Source organism: Chiroxiphia lanceolata, chromosome 4 (assembly GCF_009829145.1).
Source record: "Chiroxiphia lanceolata isolate bChiLan1 chromosome 4, bChiLan1.pri, whole genome shotgun sequence".
NCBI classification, from domain to species: domain Eukaryota; kingdom Metazoa; phylum Chordata; class Aves; order Passeriformes; family Pipridae; genus Chiroxiphia; species Chiroxiphia lanceolata.
In genome coordinates, this window is record NC_045640.1 from 50394449 (window position 1) to 50409884 (window position 15436).

At 38.6% G+C, this 15436-nt stretch overlaps 1 protein-coding gene across 4 annotated transcripts in view; it reads left to right on the forward strand.

Annotated features, from left to right (window-relative positions):
- Positions 1–15436, forward strand: part of PPA2 (inorganic pyrophosphatase 2) — a 34988-nt gene that overhangs the window by 8243 nt on the left and 11309 nt on the right. For 3 of the 4 annotated variants that reach the window (XM_032686598.1, XM_032686599.1, XM_032686600.1), the window contains 4 exons: positions 3902–3955; positions 6395–6514; positions 8255–8341; positions 9650–9776. In XM_032686598.1, coding sequence (XP_032542489.1) covers positions 3902–3955; positions 6395–6514; positions 8255–8341; positions 9650–9776 — 388 coding nt within the window. The remainder of the gene's footprint in view (positions 1–3901; positions 3956–6394; positions 6515–8254; positions 8342–9649; positions 9777–15436) is intronic. The other variant, XM_032686601.1, reaches the window with a different exon arrangement.

Here is a 15436-nt window from a genome sequence, read left to right on the forward strand (position 1 = left end):
CTTTCCTCAACTGCACGAGCTAAGGAACTTGGAATGACTGGGAAAGGAAATAGTTGAACAACAAAGGGAAAGTTAGGTAAGGAAGAATTGTTTTTGAGATGGATATAGGGCTTTCCAGAAAGGCAGATTGTAAAAATAGTGTCAGAAAGGTATTTTTATTTTTTTTCTCTTCTGATATTCAGATTTCTAATGACAAACTCTGATCAAAATGAGCTATCTTCTGTAAGAATCTGTACAGCCAGAACTAGCAGTTATTTTTGGCTATCAGTCTTGGAGTAGAGAATGATGACTAATAGTTTACCTGCATACAGCAGTCTGTATTTTGCTTTTTTTTCTTGATACTTGATGTACAAATGTGCCGAAGTAGTTTTGTGTATTTTTTATCTTTCTCTGGTTTTCTAATTCCAAAAAATAAAACCCATTTCTGTTGTCTGTATGATAGAGAGACATTTTTGCTTGTCTCAGCAAAAACTATATCACGATACATAAAAAATGATGTTCAGCTGAAATGGAATGCAGTAAGTTGCCAAGCAGTGTTAAAGACAACACCCTGATAAAGCGAACAGTTACAACCTATGGGAGTTCCCATGTGATGTACTTAGTGTGTAGTTCTTAGGAAATAAAGGGCATCATTTAGACATGCTGGTTGTTCCTACTGTTGTCATTTTCTGCTGATTTGCTTATTCAGTTTTAGGAATTAGGAAATGCACTTTTGACTTCTCTGTGTTGAGCAAATAGATTCCACACCCCCCCGGCCCCCATCACCTCTTCAAGGTATAATAGAACAAAAGTACAAATGTCTGTCTCGTGTTCATATTGACTCAAAGTCAAAAAAGCTGCGTAATACCCTGGGTTGAAAGTCCCTCTGGGCTCTGTCAGTGCTCTTTCCCTAGCAGATGAGTTCTGTCCCTTTCTCTGAATCTGGGAAACTGTTTCCTCCTTTTTTCTTGCATGCTCCAGGAATACTGTCCTGAGGAGACTGTCAGCCAGCAGAGTTGGCATGAGGCTGCTCCATCTGGCCTGTTGTACAGTTGGCTCTCCTGGAGTCCCTTCTACATCAGGCGCTTGCAGAGTGGGATTAAATCTGGTCTGCAGCTAGCAATGATCTCAGGCAGGCCAGGTGACTGCTATTGTACTAAGGCAGTTAAATGGTAAACTTTGTAAGCAATAGTTTTTGTTTGATGAGAGATCTTTTTCTGTCATTTGAAGGTGTGTCAAATGGGCTATTGAAGCAGTCTCACCATTGCTTGTGGGGGTAGAAGTGCTTACTTGGGGGTTTTGTGGGGTGGAATTTTTTGTTTTACTGATTTAAAATAAAGATAAAAATATCAGTTACCATATGCATTCCTCAGCCAAAACTAACCATGAATGACATATGCAGATGGTAATCTGTGAAGACAAGTGGTGTCTGACACTTGCATTTCTGTTTTCAGTTGAGGCGGGAACAGTTTTCAGCAAGGGATGGGAGACAACATTCTAGTGGTTAGAAGGAATAGGTGCTTGGTCTGGGAAAATAAGAGTGATGGAAATATTCCTGGGTGATACTTAGGCAAGGAGGGAAACAAGATAGGAAGAGGAGGAAAAAAACCCCTAAAAAACCAGAGGAGTCTACTTCTCTCTGTCTGTCAGAATATATGCTCTTCTTTCCACACCAGTGGATCTAGTCTCACCACTGTGAAAATTTGATTGTCCTATAAATAAAACTTTTTATTTTTAAATGTAAACACCGTATGAAGTCATTAATCTCTTGTAAATGCTTGTGGCAACTTAGAATTAGAGAGAGTATTTCAGGGATTTTTTTTGCGTACAAATTAATCTGTCAGGCTGTCACATTTAAGACTCTTGACAACTCACATTTGACTGATACCACAAATTTTGAGGGCCTGGTCTTTGAGCTGGTTTTTTTTTTGTTTGTTTATGAGAGCAACATTGTGTTCATTTCAGTCCAGTTGTTGTCCAGCCCCGAGGGTTGATTTGGTGAAGACCTGGACTAACTGTTGACTAATTAAAGCTCAAAACCAAGTTTGGAGGTTGCTGAAGCCATTATATTTGACACAGTCAGAAAAGTGTATAGCTGCATCTAAACAAGAAAAATACAGGATCGTGGTAGAGGAGAAGACATCATATATAATTCCAGGAGTAATTGGTAAGTTTTCTACCTGTAGCTACCAGTCAGAACAGTTCTTCGACCTGCTTGGCAGTTCCATAAGGGTTTCTTGTCAGCACTGGCTTTCATGCTGAGCATTTCTGTTTGCCACATGTTTCCCAGATGGATGTGCAGACATTATTGGGCACTCTTCCAACCCTTCTCTTACCTGCTGGTGCATGTGTGTTGCTTTGTTCTATCTCCTTCCTCAGTGTTGACATTTTTGAGCCCTTGTTCTGATTACTTTTGTTTCAACTATTCTTATATACATAAGGTGTACTTTATGTAACTGAAACTTATCTGAAGCACCTTTCTTCTTTGTTTTTTTTTTGTAAATCTTTTTTTATTTGGTCATGACCTGGTTGGGAAAAGTGATTCCATCTGATGTACCATGGATTGCAGTATGGGCACAGTACTTACGGATGGCAAATATAATTTAAATTTGTTGGGAATCTGCTGTTAGGATTGTGCATAGCTTGTGATCTCATGATAGAAATGCTGAGTGACAGTTGGGATTTTCCTTTGCTTTCTTGCTTTCCACATTCCAGATTTGTTTGGGAGGACATGATCATAGAACCATTGGAATTACTTTAATCAGACTGTGACATTGACCCTGGTAATGGTATTTGTTTGTTGCAGCTGCAAGATGCAAGGAGCAAAAATACAAATATTTAAAGGTCCACTGGAGCCTTAGTTGCAATGTTGTTAAAGAGTCAGTGCAAGTCTTCAGTTGGTGTAACTTTATATTTTTTTCCTATTTTTCCTATTTTTCTGCAAAAACATACTTTACCTTTCCTGAACTGTTGTGATTGTTAATACCAATGTAAGTTTTCTTTGGCTATGAAGAGGTGTCCCAGGCAATGTGATACTTTTGGGGTTATTTTAGTAATCTAAAATAGGTTGTAGACATTGCTTGATGGTTTGGTCTAGTTACCCAATTCAGTTAATACTCCACTCCTTGGTAGTGCTTACCTCTGACAGCTTCAGAAGAAGAAATCTTATGGCAGTTACACAAAGTTTTTCTCTTTGGAAAATACTGCTTTAACTTCCTCAGTAAGAAAGGTGTAGACTACTTATTTTTCTTCTAAAAGCATGCAAGTTTACATGTTTTGGGTTTATTCCTCCCACATCCCCTTCTCAAAACAGCTTTCACTCAGGAAGAAGGCTAACACAAATGTGAGGTATCTGTGTCCATGTCCTTCCTCAGCCATCGCTTTTGGATTAGTATCACCTCGCTTCAACTAGATTTGACTGAGAATGAGAAATGGCAGTGGTTGTTGCATTTGCATGGGTTTTTAAAAAAAATTAATGAGTCAAAAGAGGAGGGCCTTAAAGAAATAAATCCTTAGGGGGAAAAAACCAGAAGCATTGTCCTTTCCACTGCTTAAGGGAAGCTAACTCTTTTCTATAGAAACATCCAATCCTCTTTGACTAGTAGTCTGAATCACTGCCATGTGGCAAACCATTCCATGGAAATTCTGAACATTTTGTGAAGAGTAATATCGATATGGGCATAAAAAACATCATGTGTATTTCCATTACTTTTTGTTGTTTGTATTCTCAAAGGAGTGGGGTGGGGAAAGGATGAACCAAGGAGGTTGAATATCACTATGTGGAACTACAAGTAAAAGCAGCTGGAACAGAGAAATGTGATGTGTGTTGCTGCTGAATGCAGAGGAGAGAATTTGTGTTACTGTAAAATACTAATTACCAAGAGGAATTTATTTTCAGTTTTGACACTGTTTTTTGTTTTAGGTCCTATATAATATGATTGTAGAAGTACCTCGTTGGACTAATGCAAAAATGGAGGTAATTAAGAAAAATACCTTGATTATATAGGTATTTATGGAAGTTATGACAATGAAGTGGCTTTCAATAACCTGAGTTTAATCACAGTGTGGATTACTCTTTACACATAAAATCTCTGTTAAAAAATTGATTTGAAGTGGTGCATACAGACACTTTCCTTGCAATTATAAAAAGTGTCTTCTTTTCAACCATCTGACTGGAGGGTGCAGCATACCTGCAGCAGAGTCCGGAAGTACTGATATTCAGGATGTTGTCCAGCATTTTAGTCTTACTTTTTCTTGCTTATGGAGCATTCCACTCAGAGAATTTAATTAATCGTTTCCACTCTATAGGATGCTAGGCCAAATCCTGACAAATACAGTTGCAAATAAAAAAGCATTTCCTTGTGACAAAAAAAAAAAAAATTACTTGGGGGCCTCACTGATTGAAAGTATCTCCTGCAGGGAGATATTTTACAAATAGCGCTTCATCTGTAGTGTCTGTGAAACAGCACATCTCACCAGGATATGTCCTATCTTTCTGAACACTTGTATTAATCTTAGGGATGTTTTCCAGCTGCTTTAAAGGAAGCTTGGGGTTGAGCTGTTAACTATTTTAATTATTGAAAATAATACCAAAGAACCTCCCCAGCCTGTTATTTCAGAATTTTGTTTTCTCCTTTCCCTGATTATAGAAAATTATTTGAACTGTGTTTACCTTCACAGTTGTTATTCTGCAACCAGGGTTACCTTAGATATTTACCTTGTATTTTAAACTGATGATTTATTGTGGAAGCTGAGTTTTCTTTCTTAGACTTTTCCTTTGACAGTTCTACTTGAACTCTTTGCCTAAAGCTAAGGTTACTCTCCCTCCTCTTCTCTTGGCACATTATGTCAGGGGTAGAAAAGTTTACTGTCCTGGTAGGTTCAGAAATCTGTAGTGTGTAGACTCTTCTGGCTTGATAGAGGAGACTAGATGTAGTTCTCTAACATTTAACTTCTAATATAGCTGAAATTTCCTGCATCAGTCGTTAAAGCAGTTGTCTTGCCATGCCATTGTGTTCTGGCACTCCTTCAGTCCAGACTGTGGTAAGCTGCTAATACCTGCTAATACCTTGTCTGCATCTCTGTGCTGAGATTCCCTCTCGTGGAATGGAGATTGTAGGAAATTAAACCTTGCCTTAGAGTGAATGTTACCTGCTGTTACATCCCTAGTGACAGATCTTCTACTCATCACCTTGTTGTGTTTCTGTTGTTCTTCCATTTTACTGAAGGGGCTTTTCATGAAACTTTTGTCTGCTGCTGGCAGTCACTCTTCTTTGTCCCAGTTTCCATTGCTGAGCTCTGCTTCTGTCAGTGTCCCAGGTGGCACATTTAAGGTCTTCAGTGTTAAGTTGTGACCAGAAGCAAATAGAATCCAGTGTGAAACCAGAAATGTGTGAACCATCATCTCAGCTGTTGGGGAGGGTTTACTTGCAGAATAAGTATGTGCTATTTATTGACAGGTTGCTGTGGTTCAGAAAGGAGGAATTCCTTGGGGATGGATTTGTAACCAGAGAGAGGTGATTTAGGTAAATGACAGGGATGTAAAATGAATATGGACTAAGGGCTGTGTGCTTATGCATGGAAGCTGTGCACCACCTGAGTCAGTATAACCACTTCAGCTGGTAACCAATGTTTTGCCATTCAGATGAGTGTTCATAGGCAAGAGCCAAGCTAACATGGATTGGATTGTGGTATGTAGTGTCAAAAGGATGGTTACAGTGAATTAGCTGTGGTAGGTAATTCATATGGCAGTGGGTTTGTAGTTGAGGTTTTGGGGAGGATGATACTGTTCAGCTTCTGTCCTTCTGAGAGTGCTTCTTTGGGATTAAGAATGCCCTCTTCTAATGCCAGTTTAACTTGTTCCAAATCTGCGTTAAGTTGGCATTTGGTGACTACAGAGAATTCGTGCTTGCTAAAAAGCATTTGTATGCTGAAAGGTGTTGGAAATAAGGGATGTGTGCAATAGGAGAGCAAGGAACAGAGGGCAAGAAGAACATGAAAGATTTCCTCTGTGAGTGTCAAAGTCCCTGTTGTCAGAAGAACTTGTGCCACCATTTGCCTGTCTGTTGAACTTGTACTATAAAGTGCAAGAGCTTCTGACTTAAGTTCCTTTCAGTATTTATGTTTGACCATGACAGTCTCCTTATAAATTTATTACTTTCTCTTCTAGATTTCATTTTTTTTCTTGCACACTTTACAGCATTATTTAAAACCTTAATAAGCTGCTTTTTGAATATGACCCTTGAGATTCAGACTGAGGCTATTGTGCTTTTAATAATTCTCAAACCACAAGCATGTGCCTGCCAGATGAATTTTTCTAATTGCTTCGATATGGAATGAATTGCTTTCCATTTTATCGTTCTCCTTCTCTCTCTCTCCCCCTTTCCACTCCCACCCTTTTTCACGATCTGCTTAGATTGCCACCGAGGAGCCGTTGAATCCCATTAAACAAGATATAAAGAAAGGGAAGCTTCGATATGTGGCAAATATCTTTCCTCACAAGGGTTATATATGGAATTATGGTGCCCTCCCACAGGTAACATTTTTGTTATAATGGTGAAAGTTTTCTGTCTTCTGTGTAAATTGCCTTGTAAATCTGGGATACTGCCTGAATGCAAATCAGCTGCAAGAGGGATGCTTCTCTTGGATACATTTGTAAATTAGGATTTTTTTTATGTTGAACTTTATTGTGTCCATAAATTTTGATCAGAATTTGGGTGTGAAAGTAAATCTGAGCTATGTTTTAGGAAGGAGTTAAATGGTCAAGAAATCTCAAATCTTTAGTCTGTCTCTGTGCTGTAGTGAAAGACTTAAACTGTCATGGTCTGCCATTCAAGAATACTTTGTCAAGTAGCTCTTTCCTGCTTAAACAAGGCATTTTTTAAAAAACTCATTTAGGATTTTCATGTACTGCAGCATAAATTCTAATTGGGATTTCTTAATATCTTTAACTAAGAAGAACACAAGGGCTGCTCTTTTTTAGATTAAACCTCAACTGCCTTTCTTAACTTTTCTCTGAACTGTGAGACTTTACTGATCAGGAGGCATTCAAAGCTTCAAGCCTTGAAAAGCCCAACTAATGCATGAAATTTTGAGCATAATGAAAAGTTTTAAACTTTTTTCATTTCTATGAATAACCCATTGGACTTAAATTAGTACTGAAGAACATGATGGAGCTTGAAAAGAGTAGTTTATTTTCTTTACATTTAACTGTATAAGCACTGAATGTTGAGCCCTGAAATCGGAGAGGGCTGGAAATAATTGTAATTTTTATTTTTTAATATATTAGAATATTTGCTATCATAGCAGAAGCTGCTCTACTGTCCAGAGAACAGCTAGTGAGCTTTCCTTTTAACCTAGATGTGAAGAGATGAAATTGGGCAGAAAAGTAACACTGATATAATGTAGTCTTAAATAAAAAGCCCTTTGGAAGAGTTTTGGAAAAATAAACAATTTTGAGGTGGAGTTATGATCATGGACAGGAGGAGCTAACAGCATAGCTCCTTCAAAAAAAAACCAAAGCTTTCTAAAATCTTTTCAACGAAACTTCATTGGACTTAAAATTGTTAACAGAAAAACTTCTCAACTGTAGAATGAGTTACTTGCCAGTAAGAGTAAGAACAAGTACTGGTCTAGTAATTAAATTAGTATAACTTGGCTAGGACTCCTTGCTTGTACAGTGCTCAGAGCAGGGGTTTAAACTTGCCCTTGGAGAAGCTTCTTTGGTCTTAAGCAGTTTGCTGTTCTTGGGAAGGTACACATCTCAAAATATTAAGAAATACTTCATACCCAAATCTGAAAACTTTAAAAAACTTATTGGATTCTGACAAATCCATGCCTAGGAGGGTAGTTAGCTCAAAGCCTCCATATTTTTGAAAGCAATAAGTGTTAGTGTCATGGTATTTGAAGAGTATAATGAAAACGTAATTGTAAGATGTCCTAGCTTGATCCCATAACCATTAGTAACTACAAAAATCCGTATTCAGCATCCTCTGATGCCTTAATCACTGCAATTGGGTAAAGTGTATCTGCTGAGTCATGGATGCAGTTAATATTTTTGTTTCTGTGTACTCAGTAATCCTCATGTTACTTGTCCTGAGTGTAAGTTACTCAAGGTCAGTCCATTGGCTGTTGTTTGTTTGTTTGTTTTTTCTTCTCCCATTGAGCAAGCCTGTTCTCAGAAAGCTGATGTTTTTATTAATCTTAGTAATTTAGTGGTAAGACAAGTTATGATTGCAGTTTAGTTGATAACTGATAGTTCTCTTTCCTTTGGCAGACCTGGGAAGATCCAAACCATACAGATACCATTACAGGATGTTGTGGGGATAATGATCCTATTGATGTTTGTGAAATAGGTTCAAAGGTTTGTCTTTATTGAGATTAATTTAATTTATCAAGGTTAACTTAATAATTTGGTAACAACTTCTGGAAGAGAAGGTCAGATGGAAAACAAAAAAATTGGTAATAGTATTAGGGGCTGATGAAAGTATAAACAGGATCTAAGGAGAGAATAAGTAAGGAAATTGTGGATTTTTAAAAAGGAGGAAAAAAAGAAGGATTTGGTAAAGTCTTTGTAGTTGATAAAAGGGAAAATAAAAAAAACCACCGTCCTGAAGTTCTGTGGCTGGACGTTTAGTTTTGTATGAGGTAGGAGGGAGTTAAGATTTTTGGGGAAGGAAAAGATTTATTTCTTTTCCTCCTATTAGCAGTATTGTAGCTGTGAACAGGTTGTTGAAAGATGAGGAAGTATGACAGCCTTAGCACATTAAAATTACAAGGTCAGACCCACAAAGGAGGTAAGATTGAGTTTACTCATGGGTGCAAACAGAAGTAGATCCTCTTCTAGAGAAGACAGGAACCTGTTGCAGTGTTGCAGACTTATGAGTCACAAAGTGGATGGATGAAAAAGAGGTGCAGAAAACACCATTAGTAGGTATAAAGAAAAGGTTTAGCTCACTGAAAGAAAAATGTACATATCTAGAGGCAGTGAAGAATGGAGCAATGTTCTGTGGTATCAAAAATGAGGTTATGAAATGAATGAGTTTGGAAGAGAGATTTCTTGGGATATTTTAGGTAAGGGGAAATTTAATTGGTGACCTCAGTGAAGGTGATAACTGACTATTTGAGGTGAGGAGCCTAAAGATGAATTTCAAGGGATCCAGAAGGAGTTACAAAGGGAGTATCTTCTGGTAGGGAAAAGGTTCCTAAGATGATGGAAAAATAGTTGTGCTGTTATTTCTGGGGAAGGGCTGTGTTTATGTGTGTATATTGGAGTCTAGAGGAAGGAATAACAAGAGATAAATTACGACCACGAGTTGAGAAAAGTAGAGAGTCAAGAGACAGGAATAAGTTAAAAAATGAGTATGAGCTACTTTTGACTTGCAGTTTGGAGTGACGATCAAGAAAGTGGAGAGGAACTAGGGTGAAAAGGAAGGAAATATTTTCTAGCTTCTTGTGTACTTGAATGCTGACTAGAGGATTGAGGGTTGACAAATAGTAATAGTAGGAGAAAGGCTAGAAATGTTAAATACATGTGTGCTAGGTTTGCAGATCTATCTTGCAATAGTGCTATAACTGCTAGTCAAAAATGTAGTAAAACTATTTTTTTTGTAAGGTAAAGGAGAAATTCTTTATGGTGTTTTCCAAATCTTTGTAATGTGTTCTGTTTCAGGTTCGTTCTTCTGGTGAGATTGTTCAAGTGAAGGTTTTGGGTGTTTTAGCTCTTGTTGATGAAGGAGAGACAGATTGGAAGATAATTGCTATCAGTGTGGATGACCCAGAAGCTCATAAAATCCATGGCAAGTATTTTTGTCTTTCTTAATGCCAGTTAGGTCTGCAACTTGCGCAGTAGAATGGTACCTGAGTTTAGGCCACCCCAGGACAAGAAGAGGCACACAGTGGAAAGGCAAGACTTTTCTTTTATTGTTCTGTTTAAGTCAGGTGCTTCCTTCAAGGAGCGTATGTGTGCTTTCACAGTAAACTTTTTTGAAATGGTTCACTTGGATTTTCAAGAGGACCTGTCATACAGAAAGTCTTTTGACTTCTGAAACACAACTGCCTTAGAAAGTGACCTCCTAAAATTACAGGCTTATCTCCTGTGTAATAGTGAATATTTACCCACTTGCGTTATATAGCACACTGCTATTTTCCTTGTTGAAAGTGTTTGTGCCTGTTATGTTGCATTCTGAAAAGGCTGTATATTTCCAGTACTTTGTCACTTGTAAGTGTGTTACTTCCAGGGTTTGTTGCTTAGTGTGTTTCCCCTTTTAGCCTGAAAATTTGCAAAGTAAACTGCTAGTGCAGCTCACCCTAGTATCACCCTAATATCCCCCTAGCTGTGCAGGGGGAAATATCCTGTTCAGACTTATATTCCCTGTTACCATTCTTCTGGTAGGCAAATGAAATTCAAATACTGAAATGTGTCTACGTGAATAGCAGGTGAGATCTAATTTTACTTGAAGATGTGTTGAAGCTCTAGGGAAGTAGGTTTTTACAGCACAGGTGAAGTGCAGCTTTTCTCTGGATAAATGGAGGTTCTCTTCCTCAAATGCAGTGTTTGAGAATCATGAGAATTAAGTGAGGAGGTTTGTCTAAAAGTGATTGTTATGAGATCAAACCCCATGTGTATATATATACATATATATATACACACACAATCAATACCCATCAGGTATGTACAATCAGAGCTCTTTGTTGGTTGGGAGCACCAAGGCACAGAGTGGCCTTTCTGTAGGAGTAGGGCTATCCAGTAGTTTTTTAAGCAGTTATGTTCCTCAGCCATTGAGGCTTTGTCCTGGTTTCTGAACATAAAGTAAGTATGTCGCTGGACTGGCCCTTCATTCTCAGTTTTCTTGCAGGTTGCTTTCGCATGGAGAATACTTGACTTGTGGGGAAAGAAGGGGAGAAGAGGAGATGAGGAAAAGGAAACTCTTGGGTTGATGCTGATTTAAATCATTGGGAGATGAATTACTACATAGTGTTTATGACTCTTTAACTACTTTGATAGAGATTAAGAAGTTCAGCTTAAGGAAATAGTAAGTAATAGTTTGCTGTTAATGTTAGTATCAATTTAAACCACTCTGTGATGTGCAGCAAAATGCATAAGTGTCAGTAGTTAAAACACCAGTAATTGGTCCTTCATTTCTAGACACTCTTCTGTTTAAAGTCTTACATTTTTTGCTTAACAGTTTTTGAGAGAGTGTAGTCAGAAAAATGGATGAAAGAATTTAAAAGGAGTCTACTAAGTCGGGGCAAAACTGTGGCAGTTTATTCCAGTATTATTTATTATTTTGGATTAACTATCTCTCTTTGAAAGTCCTCTGCTAGTTTGTTGGTTGGTTGGTTGGTTTTTGTTTTGTACCAACCCCCCCCCCCCAGGTAATGATTTACTTCACTTCTGTTACAGCTTTAGTTTGTTTGGGAGTGGGGGAGTAGGAGCTTTAATCTTTTTTAAAAGAAAAAGAAGGGGGGAGTATGGGCAAACCATTGCCTGTAGTTGGTTCCTGAGTGCCTACTTTCTTATCAGAGAATATGTGCAAAACTTCGAGAACTGCCCTGAAATACAGAGAAGTGCAGAAATATTTATCCAATTTAATATGATTTCCCTTTGGGATTGGAGTTGCAGCCTAGGATTTACAAAAGAAAGAAAAGGGGGGAAAAGCCCCCATCTGCTTTCACAAAGCACGACTGGCTTGCAGCGTTTAACAGCAATCATTCTCCTGTCTGAAAACAAACAAATCTGTTGGAGCCAGCAGTACAATATGTCCTTTTATACTTGTTTTTCCCCCTTTCCAAGTTGTTAATTATTTCAGCGTAAAGGGATGGCAGCTACAGATATAACTGGTCTCTTCTCGGTAGTTCATGTGCTGCTGTTACAGAGGTGGCCTCCTGGAGAAGATGAGGCTAAGTGTTGCCTTCTAGTCCTGTCCAGTCACTTTTGTATAGTTTGTTAAACATTTCCAATTGGACTGAGAATCATCACATTTGCTTTCAGCTCAGTATGTGCACAGCCCCCAGTGAACATTTGGAAAAGATAATTCCGAGACACCAGAGTGGTGATTACTCGCAAGCCCCATCCTGAGCCCGCGCAGTGTGTTAACTCCTCTTGCCGCTTTAAGCACACCCCAGGTACTCTGTATATTCTCCTTCTGGGATCGTGAATGTTCTCATAAGTGCCATTGATTTTTCTGAGACTTCACTGAACTTAGAACTGAGCAGTCCCAACTTCTCAGTGGTTCTCATTGTTCATTCATAGCACTCGGCTGTACTGTGTCCTGCAGGCATTTATTGATAAATACTGGTTTAAATTGAAGACCCTGCCTAGAACTCTCTCTTTCACACAGAGCAATGAGAAACTCTAATTTACAGTGACAATACCCAGGAATGATTAGCAATGCTTAGCACCTATTCAAGTGGGAACTGTGTCATCAGTGAGAATAGCAAGGGCTTAGTGTCTTTTTGGACTGACTTTGGAAGGCAATGTCTTTGAAATAATAGCATTTAATTCTGGTGGAAGTGGGGACAATCTCACACCAAATATAAACTGTATGTCAGATGCAGGTAACTGTGTGTGAAAGTTTTTTTTAGACTAAAACTAGACATCTTCAGATTTATTTATTGGCTATTGTCTTTGTGCTCAGGCAGTTGCTAGGCAGATGGCCATTAGTGGACCAGCAAAGTAACTTTAGATCAAGCAACTCTGAGAAAGGACCTAAAGCTCCTTGCAGACTGAAACACTAAATCTTGGTGATGTAATAGGCCTGGTTGATTTTTTTATTATTATTATTATTATTGTTGTTGTTGCATTTTGGTTGGTTTTTTCTTGTTTGTTTTTTTTTTTTTCAGTGAAATAGTAGCCAGGAGTAGAAAGGCTGCTTGTCTGCTTACCTCATAGTTTGGATTGAACTTAATATATTGGAGTTTACATGCGTGTCTGATGTGCTTTACTAGGTTGAGGCCGTAAAGGAGGAGTGATATTTTCGTGCTGTGATTTGGTCTAAATGTATGTGCCTCTTCATGTTGGCCAAGAGGTTTTAAAAGTCACTGGCAGCTGAAGCAGGAATTGTGTTTGAAGCAGCTTATGAAGAGTCTGACTCTCAAAAGGTCAGCTCTCCTTCCTTCAGCAAATTGGACTAGTCATGTATGCTGGGTGGCATTTGGGACGTGTTTTACCGGCCTGGAATCTTAGCAGCCATTTTTTGCTATTGCTCACTGGAAAGGTGCCTGGATGTATTCAGCAGCAGTTGCTGATGTCTGCTGACTTTCTTGCTCTGCCTTTTGCTGGCACTGGTGTAGTTAACTGTACTGTCATGAAGCCTAGCCATGATGTTGCCATGCTGCTTTTATAAAGTGCGTCTCAAGATAGGGTTAAGCAATCAAACCCTAAATGGCAAAACCAAAGTATATTGTATATATTGTTACAGACCCTTCCTTGCATATGAGTGTATTTATATGCAGAGAAGCAGCAGAGGCCCATAAAACCTTTGTTGTGGATTTGTGTAAGCACTCAGTATAAAGAAATTAATTATATGTACCAAGGCTCCTCTCCTACCCCCTGCTCAAAATACACCAAATGCCTTTATATGGAATGTAGCTGCTTCTTCCTGTAAATGTTTATAAGATGTTATTAAAAACATATGTCCTCTCTTCCCACAGACCTTGTTTAGAAAGCTTGCTGCAAGCATGTTGTTTTAGCTTTGCTTGTAAGAAGCAGCATCTGTTGTACTAAAAATGGTAGTTTTGTACAAATGCTTTTGTTGCTTTCTTTTGTAAAGCCAGATAGAAGTGGGATCTGTGTTCACATTGGCTCACTCCCTTGACAGACAGCTAGCAGTAGTTCTTTGTGCCAGCCTCTAGAGATTTTCCTTATTGAGACTAAACTGCAACCCTTAATGTGATTAGCCATCTCTTTTTAACCCTTGGTGCTTAACTTTGGTACCCAGAAAAATGAGACCTGTGGTTTTATGTAGACAGTATAAAGAAATAAGCACCCAGAGCCCAGTGGGTACCTGCTGGCTGGTACCTGCGGCAGCCTGGCCTTTCTACTCTGTCATTTTGAGCAGGGCTTGCTTGCAGAGATGAACTGCCATAGTTTCACGGGCCATGTATATGCTTGCTACTCCCAAACCTGCCTAGCCCGTTTTGACATTTTGTAAGTATATAGCTCTGAGGGAAGGTAAGCAGTCAGGGTCAGAAAAAAGTGTCTTAACAGTGTTTGCTGTAGAAACGACATCTAACTTGTTTTTGTTTGTTTTTTTTTTTTAATTAAAATAATTTGCAGCTATCTTCTATAGATATTAGTGTGGTAAATCATGGTACTGCTTATTGTGATCTTTTCTTTCACCTTTGTTTGCTTGCTCTTCTGTTTTCTGAGTATGTTTTTCTCCTTTTCCCCCTGATGTCCCAAAGAGGCTGTTTGGATTTCAGAGTGGAAGATGAGCTGTCTTTAAAGTTTTTCTGTGGTGACTTTTAATGAACTGATCAGGTGGCTGTTGAGTGATGCAAGAGCTGCTGTTTTCCTTATATGTTGTACTATGTGCTGACTCCACAGCAACAGGATCAATTTTTTTGTTTGTTTGTTTTATTGCATTGTTGCACTTTATTCTGTTTCTTGCCACCAACTCCCACTATAATACAGATGTTTTGGGTCTTTTTTTTTTTTTTTCTCAAGCATTTAAGCTTCATTTGATGCTCAGTAGCTGTCCTTTATAATATAGCGTAGTGAAGTGAAGCATAGGGATGAAGGAGAATAACTTGCCGGGAACCAAGGAAATAAAAGCAGCCAATGCCTGTCTTCTTAAGTCCTCAGAGTATTCAGCAGCCATATAATGCTGTAGCCTGATTCTCTTTAGTCATTTTACCTAGGCAAGGTATTTTCTGGTAAGAGAGAGCATGAAATTCAGGGAGATAATTCTATCCATGAAGATGGTCATCCCTATCATAAGGAAGTAAAGTCTGTCCCAAAGCCTATCCTGATCTTTAGGTCCTTTAAAGAAATTTAAATAAAACTTATAAATAAGGGACAGCAGTTGAGAAGGACCAAGTGTCAGTTAGTAGACAGTAAAGCATTTTTGATGAACAGTTTTTATGGGAATGGGAAGCAAATAACCAAGTAGGGGGAATGGAGAAGCAGAGTTAGGAGAGAGATTTGCTGGAACAGGAACCAGAAAAAAGGAGCAGCAGTGTGAGAAAGCATGCTCGAATTTAAGTAGTGTCTGGAGACAGAGATCTGGAGTTTGTCCACTGCTGGGAGCCAAGGACATTGCTGCAGCAGCCTGGTTTGCTTTACAGACTTGAGGAGATACTGTCTCTTCAACAGATGCTATAAATTGTGAATTCAGACCTCAAAAGAGGAGGAGATGACAAGGGTTCAAGTTGGAGGAGGGATATTCTTTTGCTTGATGAGAACAGGAAGATACACTGGAGCCCTGAAAGCGATTTGAAGCTGCAGTTTTTTTAG